At 41.6% G+C, this 12,587-nt stretch overlaps 1 protein-coding gene across 2 annotated transcripts in view; it reads left to right on the top strand.

Moving 5' to 3' along the window:
- Window positions 1-12,587, top strand: part of SH3PXD2A (SH3 and PX domains 2A) — a 61,507-nt gene that overhangs the window by 23,197 nt on the left and 25,723 nt on the right. For both annotated transcript variants that reach the window (XM_030453649.1, XM_030453648.1), the window contains one exon: window positions 11,870-11,983. In XM_030453649.1, the coding sequence (XP_030309509.1) occupies window positions 11,870-11,983 (114 nt within the window). The remainder of the gene's footprint in view (window positions 1-11,869; window positions 11,984-12,587) is intronic.

Below are 12,587 nucleotides of genomic sequence, written 5' to 3'. Positions count from 1 at the left end.
CATCTGTCTAACAGGTTTAGATAATCCCTTATTGTGCTGCTTATTTATTTTAAATGGTGCTGTATCATGTAACGTGTGTGTGTGTAACGATAGGTCTACAGCTCTCAGATTTTTGCTCAAGGACAGCATTACTCTTGCCTTTGTTTCATGGTTGATTTATTCCTAATGGAAAGGAATAAGCCTCACAATGATATATTTGTCTTGTCTCAGCTCTGTGAAATCCATGGAGATTGGCAGCTCTCTGTATCTCACATCATTAATTTGCCTCACCAACCTTTATTTAGCATCAGCAGATGAGCCTCGCTGGTGATTGCCGGCAAATCTGTGCTTAGTGGCTGCTCTGGCTTTGCTTAACTAAGCTTGAGGAGACAGAAAGAAGAGTAAGGAAATTAAAATGTTTAAATATTGGAACTTTGACTTATTGCACACAGAATGGTGCCTTCCTGGAGGCAGACTGGCAACTGGCAGCTGGCAACCCAGCCTTTGTCTATGGTCTTAATAGGTCTTAATATTGCTATTGATATTCCTATAATGCAAGATCTACTCAGTGAGATATTTCTAGTCTCTTATGGCAGATCAGTTAGTTCTCTGCTCTAAATCTTGGCTGCCTTTCCAGTGTGTCGGGAACACCAAAGTGTAAATAGCAGTCTTTAAAGTCAACATGCCAGGTGAGACAAACAAACAAGTTGCAGGGAAAGTACATGCTTAGTGCTGTATATCAAAACGCCCACAAAGATGCTTGAGGAAAGTGCATCGTTACCTTATCAAGACAATAAGACAGAATGAGTAGAAACAAATGCATAGTTACCTGGCTATATGCATAGTGTTTTCTGCAACATGAGAGGAGGGTCTTTTAGCTCTGAGGGGAGTGGAGAAATTGGTATCCTGGCAGAGGTTTTTGCCTCAGTAGCTTTCTTGTATTCACCTTCTCTCATGCTGCCGATGCACGTTTTTGTTAGACATGATGGAATTGGATACCCCATTAAGTCCTGCTTACTCTTTTGAAGCCTATGTGAATGAGTTCAGTTTCCCCTTTCCTGAAGGTGAATGTCCCCTTACTTTCCACCTGCATGGGCTATTCTCACTCTCATTCTCCATGATGATTAAAGGTAAAAGGCACATCTTTTTCCCCACTTTTTTTTTTTCTCTCAGTTTTTCATAATCTGCTCAAGAAACAGTGATTCAGTTTCCTACTGAATAGTAACGAGGCTCTACGTTTCTAATGTTAGAGAAGCCTTGAAAGCCCTTCAGAAAATACTGAATTGCATTTCAGATCTCTTCTGGGGAGTGTCAGTGATGCTGCTTGCCCATGTATGTTGTTGTTCATACAATTTAGTTCATTAACTGGCAACTCACTAATGCACTGGCTGCTCTTGTAGCCTGCTATTCATCACTCTGGTACTCATTTCTGAAGCTGTCATATCCTGCAGCCCTGTGCAGGTAGATCTGTGAGGCTCATCTCTCTGGGACACTGCAGAAATGCAGCTTGACTGGAGCTCAGAAGAGCAGTGAAGTGATGTCGGACAGAGAGCGGAGTATTCGGTTTGGCTTCCATCAATATTTGTGGTACCATACCATCTGGGCTAAAATCTTGCCAGATCTAGCTAATAAATAGAGCTGGACAGAAGTTGTATTTGGACAGCAGAGCTTCAAATAACAGCCAGGATATAGAAATGGCAATAGGGGAGATGGTTATCCGAGCACTGCAGAGCACTGCACTGCACAGAGTGCTGTGTGGGCACCAGCAAACTGAGGTGTCTCTGTTCCTTTAGCAGGAGTGTTGTGGTTTGGAGTGATCCCATAGAAGTTGCTAGTAAAAAGCAGCCTCTTAATCTCATGACTCATCTGTGCTTCATGCTGAATTAATAGCATTGTTTGGTTGCTTTATCCCCTGATTTCTGCCAGTTATAGTATAACCTAGTTTCTTGCTTCAAGCTCTTGTCTCATGTTGGCTTGTTCTGTCCTGAGGTAACCAAAGTCTGCCTCAGAGGCGGCAGATGTATTTTTTGCTGAAACATGAGATTTCTGTATGATTTTTACTCTAGTACCTGTAGTATTGTTTGGTACTCTGCAAAGATTGTTCCTAGTCCATAGTTTCTTTAGAATTTTAGAATCTTTCCGGTTGGAAAAGACCCTTGGGATCATCGAGTCCAACCATCATCCCTACTCTACAAAGTTCTCCCCTAAATCATATCGCCCAACAGCACATCTAAACCTTAAACACATCCAGGGATGGTGACTCAACCACCTCCCTGGGCAGCCTATTCCAGTGTCTGACCACTCTTTCTGTAAATTTTTTTTCTTAATGTCCAGTCTAAACCTAACCTGTTGCAGCTTTTCCTGATTCTGTGTGGCTTTGAGGATTTCCCAGTAAGCAGCTGACACAGTGTTGTCTACAGACTTCAGAATAAGAAATTAAAACAAAAGTGACTTTTGTCAGTCTGTGCAGGAAATAAATATTGGCTATTCTCTGCTGCCTGGGAAGGCTGTTTCCTATCAGCTGGAGCTGGGGGTCTGTAACTTTTTTAAAGCACTAGGAAGTAATTTGTAATCTTTGGACAAGATTACTGTGAGGCCCATTTGAAAGCTTATTCATGTTTTCCTAAAGAGAGCTTGGATACAAAATGTGTTTGCTTTAAGATTAAGTCCTGTGAATGTAAAGGAAATTACTTGTGAGCTTGACTGTTGCACCCTGTTGGCTGACCACAGAAAATACACAACCCCACAACTAGTAATGACTAATAGTCTCTGGCTCCTGGGGCCAAGTTCCCCATGCCCTGTGGGGCAGAAAGCCATCTGTTTGCATGCTTTTACTGTAACCATTTGTCCCTGGCTCTGGAAAATATTCTGCAAGAACTGGCTGTGCTGGCATAGCCTTTCTAAAGGCGATGGGTGACTTGACTGCTGCCATGGGCTGGGTTTGCTCACCTGGTTCTGGATATTCTGTGCTGTGTGCTTGATTCTTCCTCTGTTCATGCACTAACAAACCTGCCTATGCTTGGGAGATTGTTGTAGATTATTGATTTATGTAAACGGTGCCTACACTGTCATCTTAGCAGGTTCAGTGAAACCTCAGATCTGTAGATTTTAACCTCTAAATGTTGGGCTGCTGGAGAGGAGGTGAGAGAGACACACTTCAAGGATTGTAGAATTAGATTTATTGCTCATCTTCCTGTTTGAGCAATGTTTTCCCAACAGTAGAAATACTAAACAATACAAGTCCTTTTGGAAGCAGATGATGCAAGACTCTGGGCTGTAATCTAGCATGAAGGAAGGAAAGTGCCCCATGAGCTCACACAAGCAGGGAAGCTGTACTGAAAAACAGTAGCAGCAGTTGGTATCCTCTCTGGTCAACTTCTGGGACCTACTGAAGTAAAGAAAAATCTTGGGGAAGGGAAAGAAGAAGGGAAGATACTGTCCAGTACTGCTTGATGCCAGAACTCAAGGTCAGAGAAGAAAGCCTATTTCCAAGCAGATCAGATGGAAAACAAGGAAAATCTTTATCAATAAACAGATAATTTTTGTCATGACTGAGTTGGTGCTGTGTGTTGGATGACAGGGCCACATTGGTCAGAAAACCAGTGCATGTCAGTGACCTTTTAAAAGCCATTAGGCTATGAGTTGACTTTTTTTTTTTAATTATTATTGAATTACTGTACAGTATTCAGCATTCACAGGCCAACAACTGCATCCAGGCTGCTTGCACAATATAGCATGCCCACCTAAAGATAGCCTTGTTCCTTGTAGTGATTGATGAGCTATTTCCTCTGAGTAAAGCACTCCCTCTCTTAGACTTCAGTATAAGAACAAAAGAAACTGTGAGCAACAAATAAGTTGGACTATGTAGAATGCAGCTCATGTTGTACTGACAGTTTTACCATTATGTGCTCTTTAAACCAAGTAAAGCAGGAAGGGAAAGATTATTTTTAGAAGGCATTAGGATGTTTGAATCTTGGCAAGCATTTTTTTGCAACTTCTTGGGTGCTGACTAGCCTTTAGAACCAACTGTCTTCATTGCTTTGTGGATCCCTTACTTTGAGTCATCTTGGGATGGTGGCCAGCACCTTGGGCCATCGTGGTGTCTGTGTTGGAGTTGGCCATGGGCAGGCTTAGCAAGTGGTGCTTTCTTCTGCTTCTGTCTTGGAGAGCCCAGGGTACTTGAGAGTTTAGGGGAAGCTGGTGACCTGGAGTGTGATGAAGTTTGATCTGGGATTTACAGGCAATGTCCTGCACAGCTGTTAGTGTTATAGGCAGTGCATTTACTTCTCTGCTTTAAGGACACAATTTGTGTCATTCCTACTGGATTATATGATGGCTTTATGATGTATGTGCCAATTCTTGAAAATGTGTTTGGCAGATTCCTTCATTCCAGCTGTGTCAATACACAAATTTAAGGGGGGTTTTTGGTTTTGGGTTTTTTTTTTTCCAATAGGGAGGGTAAGCCTGTTGGTAACAATTGGGCTACAACAAATATCTGCAGATACAGCACTTGGAATTTCATAACTATGAGTTTGTATTATCAGAAACCAAAGATAAACTGTGCTTTACTTAACTTCCTCCCAGGTCTCCACACACATATACATGAGAAGTCACAACTGTAATAAGAGATAAATACACAAGTATTTTTCCAAATGTTTACTTCTGGAAGACTTGCCACCTATGAGCTTATAAGAGTTGAACAAATAGCATAATGTGATATTTTCTAGTTATTTAATACTTAAAATGTCCATTGTCTCTACTAGTGATGTAACTCATAAAGTATTAGAGCTGAGTTGTATGTTATCCAGTTTTCTCTTTTCCCATGAACTTTTCCCATGTTCTGAACACTCTTATTTTTTCCAGAAGTACTTGTGTTTGAATGCAGAGGTCAGAGTGTGAATTTCCACACATATATGTGCATGTTTATTTATATAATGTGATGTGAAATCAATCCAAGCAATCTAGATGTTTAAAATTGGAGATATAATCTGGGACTCTGTATCAAGCACTTACGTACGCACCTAGTCAGCTGATTTTGGTCCAGGAAAAACCTGTGTGGCAGCAGTAAGTAGGATATTTATTCACTTGTTTGACACAGAGAGCCCACTACAGGTCTATAACCATGGGAACTGGAGTACAGCAATGAAGGGGAGATATGCTAACAGCACAGCTGAGAAGCCTCCACCTACCAGTGCCATGTAATTAGTAGTAGATGTGGAGTATGAAGAGAGACTATAAAGATTAGGATAGCAAATCCATAACCATATAGACTTAAAGCAACTGGTTTCCTTAATAGCTGGTCATTGCAGGACAGAACTCTATCTTCTTGTATGTCATAGCACCCAAACTTTGGGATTCACTTCTATTTTCCTTGAACTCAGTAACATCTAATGCAGTGCAAGGAATGCAATTCTCTGTGCTGCTGCTGAGTCCTAAGCATTTGCAGTTGCTACCAAATATTGGTGGAGAGAACAGCAAATTGTGGTCTCAGGTCTTGGCCCTTTGGCAAAGTATTGGTATCATTATTTGGCTATGAATATAACAACAGAGTCCAGCCTTCCAGAAATCTCTACCTCTTGCTCCCCATCTCCCTCACTCCCAGAAATACTCTTCTCAAGTGTTGTTTCCATCAAAAAATGAAGCAAAAACTGCTGCATCCTGTATTCTGATGAGAACACAACTCAGCATTCATAACCTAAGGAGGGAAAGAATGCTCCATGCGTGCTTTGTGTTGTCAGGGTTCGTATGTGATGCTTTTAAGCTGTGGTTCCTATGATGTTTTTACAGGAACTCCTGTAGATTTTAGTTGAATGCTAGAGGAAGGCATAGAAATTGCAGTTACTCTTCCTTCACTATTTAACATCTTCTCTCTTCACTGAAGAATAAAACTATCACTCTGGTTTAAATATTGAGGCTAGCTTGCTGTACAGAATACACCCTGTGGCTATGTGAATGCTGTTGAACAGCAATCAGGTGTGTGGTTTCTCATGTATGTGCTGTGAGATGTTGTGGCATATTTGGCACCAGAAACAAACTTTTTCATGACCCATATAGAAGCTTTGATTTCTCATGCTGGGCTACCAGGAAAGGAGTGACAGGTGTGACTCCTCTTTCTCTCATATGAGAAAGCTAAAAACTCTTCCTCATCACAGTGCTGTGGGACTCTTGGTGCATTTTCTTGGAATTAACCAGTAACTTGGGATGGTGAGTTTGATTCCTGAATTCCTGAAGCAGTACTTGGTACATAGAGTGCAGCCACAGTAGTTAAAAGCAAGAAAAGTGCCTTCACTGTTGACTGCAAGAGCAATTGGGCACAGACATTTGGAGTTGCCACACTTCACAGAATGAGGCTCCCATGGGAAGTGGGGTTGTGCCCATGTGAACCATGCTTCTAGCATGCAGCTCTGGGATGCGAACTGGCTGGAATAATCATGACACCTGACTGAGCTGAAATTCTTGTGTGTGGCCCTGTCTCCTTTACGTGTCACACATGAAGGTCTGTCAACCTGTGCTGTGGATCTCAATGTATTCAAGTAGGATGTCTTCCAGAAGCAAGTCTTTCTTCCTTGAGCATGTCTCTGAGCCCCTCTTCCATCTTTTACTTGAGCCAAATCCTACTTCATGGTTGAGTGGTGGCTGCAGTGAAGTCTGCAGTGCACACAGGCTTGGAAACATAGTGTGTTTAAAGATGAAAGCTGCCTTTAATAATTCATCCTGAGATGACTGCCTCAGTCTGCTGTGCAGTGAGTCACACACAGACTTCTGCACCACAAGCTGGAGTCAACTTCGTGCTAGGAAGACCTTTCACACATATCACCAAATTTTTTAAAAGAAGGATGCCTTTTCAGTGAATTGTAAGGACAGAATCCTCAGAAATGGGACACTGGTCTTCATATGAATTCAATGCTGTCAAACCAGTGCCTTTGCCAAGTGTGTGGGACTGAAGGAGCCATTTACAGAGAGCAGAGCCAGCATGTACAGTGGTGGTGTCTAGCAGCATATGGACTCTGAAGTGAATTTTTAGGAAGTGGGAGTGAGAATATGCTTAATGCAGAAAACTCCTCTTGCACAATACTACTTTTGGTGCCTTTATATTTCTGCTTCTGCATATTCTATCTGAGGCAATTACAACTGCCTTCCCTATGTGTATCAAATATATGTGTGCTGTGTAGGAAAAGCTCTAGAGGGGTGGAAAAAGTAAACACACTTTCATCTGCACAGCAATACTTTCACCTTAGCTGGCTTTTAATGAAGCAGATCACATCTCTGAAGGAAAGTAATCAGCTGTTGGCATGAAAAGGTCCATGTGTCAGGTCTGAAAGTGAATTGATTGCATCTAATACTACTTTGTAGGCAAATTTAAGTAGTTGGAACTGCCTCTTGAGGATTTTTTATGATCTAAAATAGGAGTCAAAAAGGAGCAGCTCTCTGAAGCCCATACAGTGCATGTCAGATGTACCAAAATGCTTCTTGAGTGGGATTTTTCCAAGACTCTTGAGAGGTGGAGTGTTACTTAAGTATTTGTTTAGAAGAATGCGTTGACCACTCATGCAGGAGAGATTCCCATTCCCTTTTTTAGTGTTGCTATCCTTCTTGTTTACTTTAGTTAAGGTCATAAATTTATAATCAAAGTCCACAGAGAAATTAATGGCTGAGGGGAGAATTAGAAACAAATGTTCAGCATGATCCTGCAAATTTTTTTTAAAAGAAAGCTCTTTTGTAGCATCTTACGATTAGGCAGACTTCAACAGCAATAGCTAATTTTCATGTTGGTGGAGAGAAACAGATGATTTTGAAGCATGTGTGTGTGAGGATGCTTGCAAATTTAAGCAAAACTTGCAGAAAATACAGTCCTTTAATTATGTATTAGTAGTTTCCCCACGGCATGTGTTGCAGCAAATGCTTAATTCTCTTGCTTTTTTTAAAGATTTGTGGGGAGAGTACTGGGATTACAATTGAAAGCAAAACCATGATTTTTAGAATCGAAGTATTTTTGTCGTGTATTCACTCTCCAATGTGACCAATCTCTGTTGTAATCCTCACCTTCTCATGTGTATGTATGCTGATATAGCTCCATGCTTGAAGTGCCTGGGAGTTACCAGAGCCTAGATGGACTCTGTGAGCTTAAAGACACCTTGGCTTCTGCAGTACGGAATGAGAGATGCCAGCTGAAGGACCAGTGTATGTAGGGAGAAAATTGCTCACCTACCTGAGAAGTTCATATTGGATTAGTATTAAGGCAGGATTTAGAGTAATGCTACAAAGCATGAAATCGGCTTCATCTGGGTGCAATGGCTACAACTCCCTGTGTGCCTTCTGAGACACAAGTTTCCTGTGAAATCCTCATCAGAGATGAGGGTTGAGCATTGATCTATGTGTAGGCATTCATGCCACATCAGCTTTAGAGCTGATTTTTGATGCCGGAGAGATAGAGGCATCTGTAAGGGTTAACTTGAGTTGCAAAGAGCTGCCTAATTTTTACAGATGGTGTGAGTGCAAGAATGAACCTCAGACCGGCTTGGCAGTGCACAGAGATAACTTTACATAATTCCCTGCAGATGTTGCTGCAGAATGGTTTTAATAATGAATTGTGAAGTTGAGCTCAACTCCAGCATAGAGGGAGAACTCAAAATAAATGCGATGTTTTGTTCTGTGTTTCAAAACCAAGTTTTCTAACAACATTTCTATGATATTCTGGGTTAGGAAAGATGGCAGGGGAGGGGACAAGAGATAGCTTGTGCCATTATAGCCCTGAGTTTCTGCAAACAAAGGCCAATCTGGCTAGTTCATCTATAGACCATGAACCTCTGGGAAAGATAGAGGGAAAGGGATGGGGGACCAAATGGCAGCTTCCCTATTGCTTCTAATGAGAGGATGGTGCAAAGCAAGTACTTCATGATCAGCTGGGCAGAGTTCTGCTGTTCATGGCTGTCATGTAAGGACTCCATTGTGGAACTTGTCTGCACTTCAGCCATTTTCTGCTAGGAGTCTGTCAATTCTTGTGCTATGCTGTAATTTCCTTTCTGTAGGGTTATGGCTTAGATGTGCCATCATAATTCAGATTTTCTCCTCATAAGGAGTGGACTGCCTCTGCAATGTCTGTTCAGCCACTTCTAGACCTTTCACGTCTTGACTGTCAACATCCGTTTTTGACTTTGCTGCTGGAAGTTTCTCAGGCTTCTTAGTTGTTTGGGCTGTTTAAGTAAAACTTTTTTTTCTGTGGATATGCTATTCCAATGAACCTGCATTAAAGCTTCTCTGAGAAGCAAGTTTGAAATGGGAGAGTTGCAGAGGGGAGATATTTTTTCTGAACCTGGACAGAGGCTGTTTATCTTAGTAGTTGTGTAGGTTTTTCATTTATACTGTATCTTTGCACATTGTTTATAGAGGAGTTGTTTCAAAAGAAATTATAGTTTTCACTAGCTCTGTGGAGATGATAAGTTTTAATCTTAGTGATGGCTTGAAAAATCAAAGCAGCATAAAACCTGCAACTTTAACTGTTGCATGCTCTGTCTGCATGTTGCAATAGATTTGGTTGAGTTACTTGACTGTGACCTACCTCAAATGTGACTTGACCTCGAAGTGGTACATACAAGCTGTTCATAACATCAGGGAAGTCTTGAGGTCTCCCTGCAGAGGCCTTTCAGGGGCTGGGGATATCAGCAGGGAGGCACAGTGATACAGGGGAGGCATGTGTATGGATGCCCAGGTAGGGGGGCAAGGAGTTGTCTTTTAGCAGGGACCCTGTTTAGATGGATGAAGACTTAGCTACCTCATGGCTCCAAACACAGGGGCTTAAACTCAGATCCAAGGCCACGGTGCAGCTCAGTGAGCCAAACCTGAGGAGGTTTATTGCAAAATGGGCTAGCAGTGGGTTAGCATCAAGGCTTTCCAAAGAAAGTTTAACCATGGTTTGATTTTGGCCCAAGCACACACTTCAAGTGTAGGCAAGTCCTTTTTTGAAATTGTATTTCATTTCTTTCTGCGTTTATATAAATTATTCCAATCTAATTGATATCAGCTGAAAGCAAGCTCCTCGCAATTTGTGCCTAATTATAACTGTATGTTAAACTGTGCTTGCTACCCATGTCAATACCTTACAAGTGAAATAAGGAACAACCATGAAGATGTGTTTCTGAAATGGTCTGGCAGATCCTGCGTGTTTGCTGCTGTGGGCTTCATGGCAGGAGAAGCCACCTCCTGCTGAGGAGGAATAACTAAATTTAAACTTTCCTACCATGAGTCTTGTGAAGCAAAGTTTCCAAACCTCTGCTGGGCTAGAAAATGGAAAGCTGTGTCTGAGTTTTGAGAGTAAATAAATAGAGCTACCTAGCAGCTGTGTGGAGGCAAGTGAGGGGTTTGTTGCTTGGGGTCCATTGTCTGCCTGCTGCAGGCCCCAGGGCTAAAAATGAGCATTTGTAACTACTGCCCTCTGGTAAAACCTTCCGTGACAGGACTTGGGACAAACTTGGGTGACTCTTAGGATGAACACTTGAGCATTGTTTCAGCTGGGTTTTTTGTGTTATTTTAAAGGAATGTGCGTGTTACATGGCAGCTCCCTTCCCCTTGTCAGGCCCATGGCTGCAGTCTGCTGGCTGTGGGAGCGCTGCGTGGCAGTCACACAACTTGGGGCTGTGCCCCACCATGAATTAACCAATTCTTGTGCCTCATCTGTTTACAAATCAAACAGGGTCATCCCTGCCTCTGCTCATTGCAGGCAGGATTGGGTGTCTCCTGTAACAAATGTTGGTTTCATGACAGCCATTACAGTCTGTAAACTCTTTTGAGATACATGTACAGAAATAGGTATTTTCTCAGCTCCCTCTGGTGAGGCTGAAAGACTGGTGTTGAACAACAGTTTGCTTTGTCCTGGCAAAACAACTTGCATTTTTGGAGGATACTGGGAGATTGTAGAAAACCATAGTGGAAACAGAAATTATCTGCTTTGCTTTCTGTTGTCCTGTATCTCAACTCTGACTTTACCTGAATGGGGCTGAATCTAAGTTGTGCTCATATCTGAGAGCAGCAAGCTTTTGGATGAGCAAGTCTATATCAAAACCAGTGAAGGATTCAGTAAATTGATATAGCCAAGCAAGAAAAAGAGGCAAAGATAATTATGGCTGGGATTCATCTCACCTAAACATGGCTTACCTATAATTTCATTCATTCATCCATGGATTGGACTTGAAGATTATATCTGTATAGTTTGTGAATACTTAACAGTTTTATAGATAGATAGAAACTTGGAAGTTCAGGTGGGAAGGCAAATAGCAGGTAGCAATGGCCTGAAGTAATGTTTCTGTTTGTCTGTCTGTCTTCTGTTTGGTACAGTACCTTTCAGCTTCCCAGTGCACTGAGTTCTGGTCATGTTTGTTGAACACCAGCTGTGGTGATGAGTGCTCTAGAAAGATTAATTATTCTGTATCCTATTCTGAAATCTGTGCCCTTGTACTGAAGTCCTTCCTATTTTCCATCTTCTGTGATACCTCATATTAGGATTTGTGAAACTTTTATGTTATTTCAAACACATTCACATATACATACAAAGTGGTTTAAAACTCTAGATGCAGTGTTGCAAGGCTTGCTTTGAGAAGCTGAATTGGAGAACTCAATTTGGAGCTGTCAATGATAGACCTCAGTTTTCTTAAACTGATGCCTGCTCCATTGTAACCCTTTTTTACATGTGGCCTGCCTTCATACTCTTTTGCTTCTGTGAGAGTATCTGATAGAAATGGTATAGTAGGACTAAGGCCCCTCTCCATCTAAGAGGATGCAGAATAGCTCGGACCTGCACTGAAGCTGCTGAATCTATGCTGCCTTCTTGGTAGCAGCTTGCTGTTCTTGTTCCTCTTAATGTTGACTGAGCAACTTCTTTTGCTTCTTTTTGTAGGTTGGTGGTTTGTGAGCACAGCAGAGGAGCAGGGCTGGGTCCCTGCTACATACCTGGAATCCCAAAATGGAACCAGAGATGACTCTGACATCAACACATCCAAACTTGGGGAAGGTATTGAAAACTTTTTGTTATCAAGGGGAAAACTGGCATTTGCTTCCTTTGTTTTCACGCATGCACACACGCACACACACACACACACATGCACACACGCACACACACACACACACTCAAACACACAGGAAAATGGAAAATTCTTGCTGTTAATCCAGTTCAGTAATATCTTCTTCCATCTTGGGTCAGTGAATAAATTATTGAAGAAGAAACTGAAGTACTGTGCCTATAATCAGTGCCTTTGTGACCCACTTGGGCTCTCAGGGTGATAAAAGGTTCAAAAGCTGAAATCATGCGCATTTAGCTATCCTTTAAAAAGCATACAAAAACCTGATGTGCAAGTCCAAGCAGTATTCTCTGGTGGAGGTCTTGGACTCTCATGTCCATAAAAGGAGAGAACTTGCATGGCTTGTTTGCAGAAATTATACAAGTGAGATCTTTTACTTTGAATAATACGCTTGTTAGAGCCACAAGCCATTAAAAGAAGTGATTTTTAACTTTAATAGTTGCTTCTCGTTACAATTTTAAAAAAAAAATTAATCCTTGAAATTAGTTTCACTGCTGTTTGCTGTGGTCTGGGATTGTGTGGAAAGGTAATTTTATT

The sequence above is a fragment of the Calypte anna genome, chromosome 6, assembly GCF_003957555.1.
Source record: "Calypte anna isolate BGI_N300 chromosome 6, bCalAnn1_v1.p, whole genome shotgun sequence".
Taxonomy (NCBI): Eukaryota; Metazoa; Chordata; class Aves; order Apodiformes; family Trochilidae; genus Calypte; species Calypte anna.
This window is presented reverse-complemented; position numbering and strand designations above follow the sequence as displayed.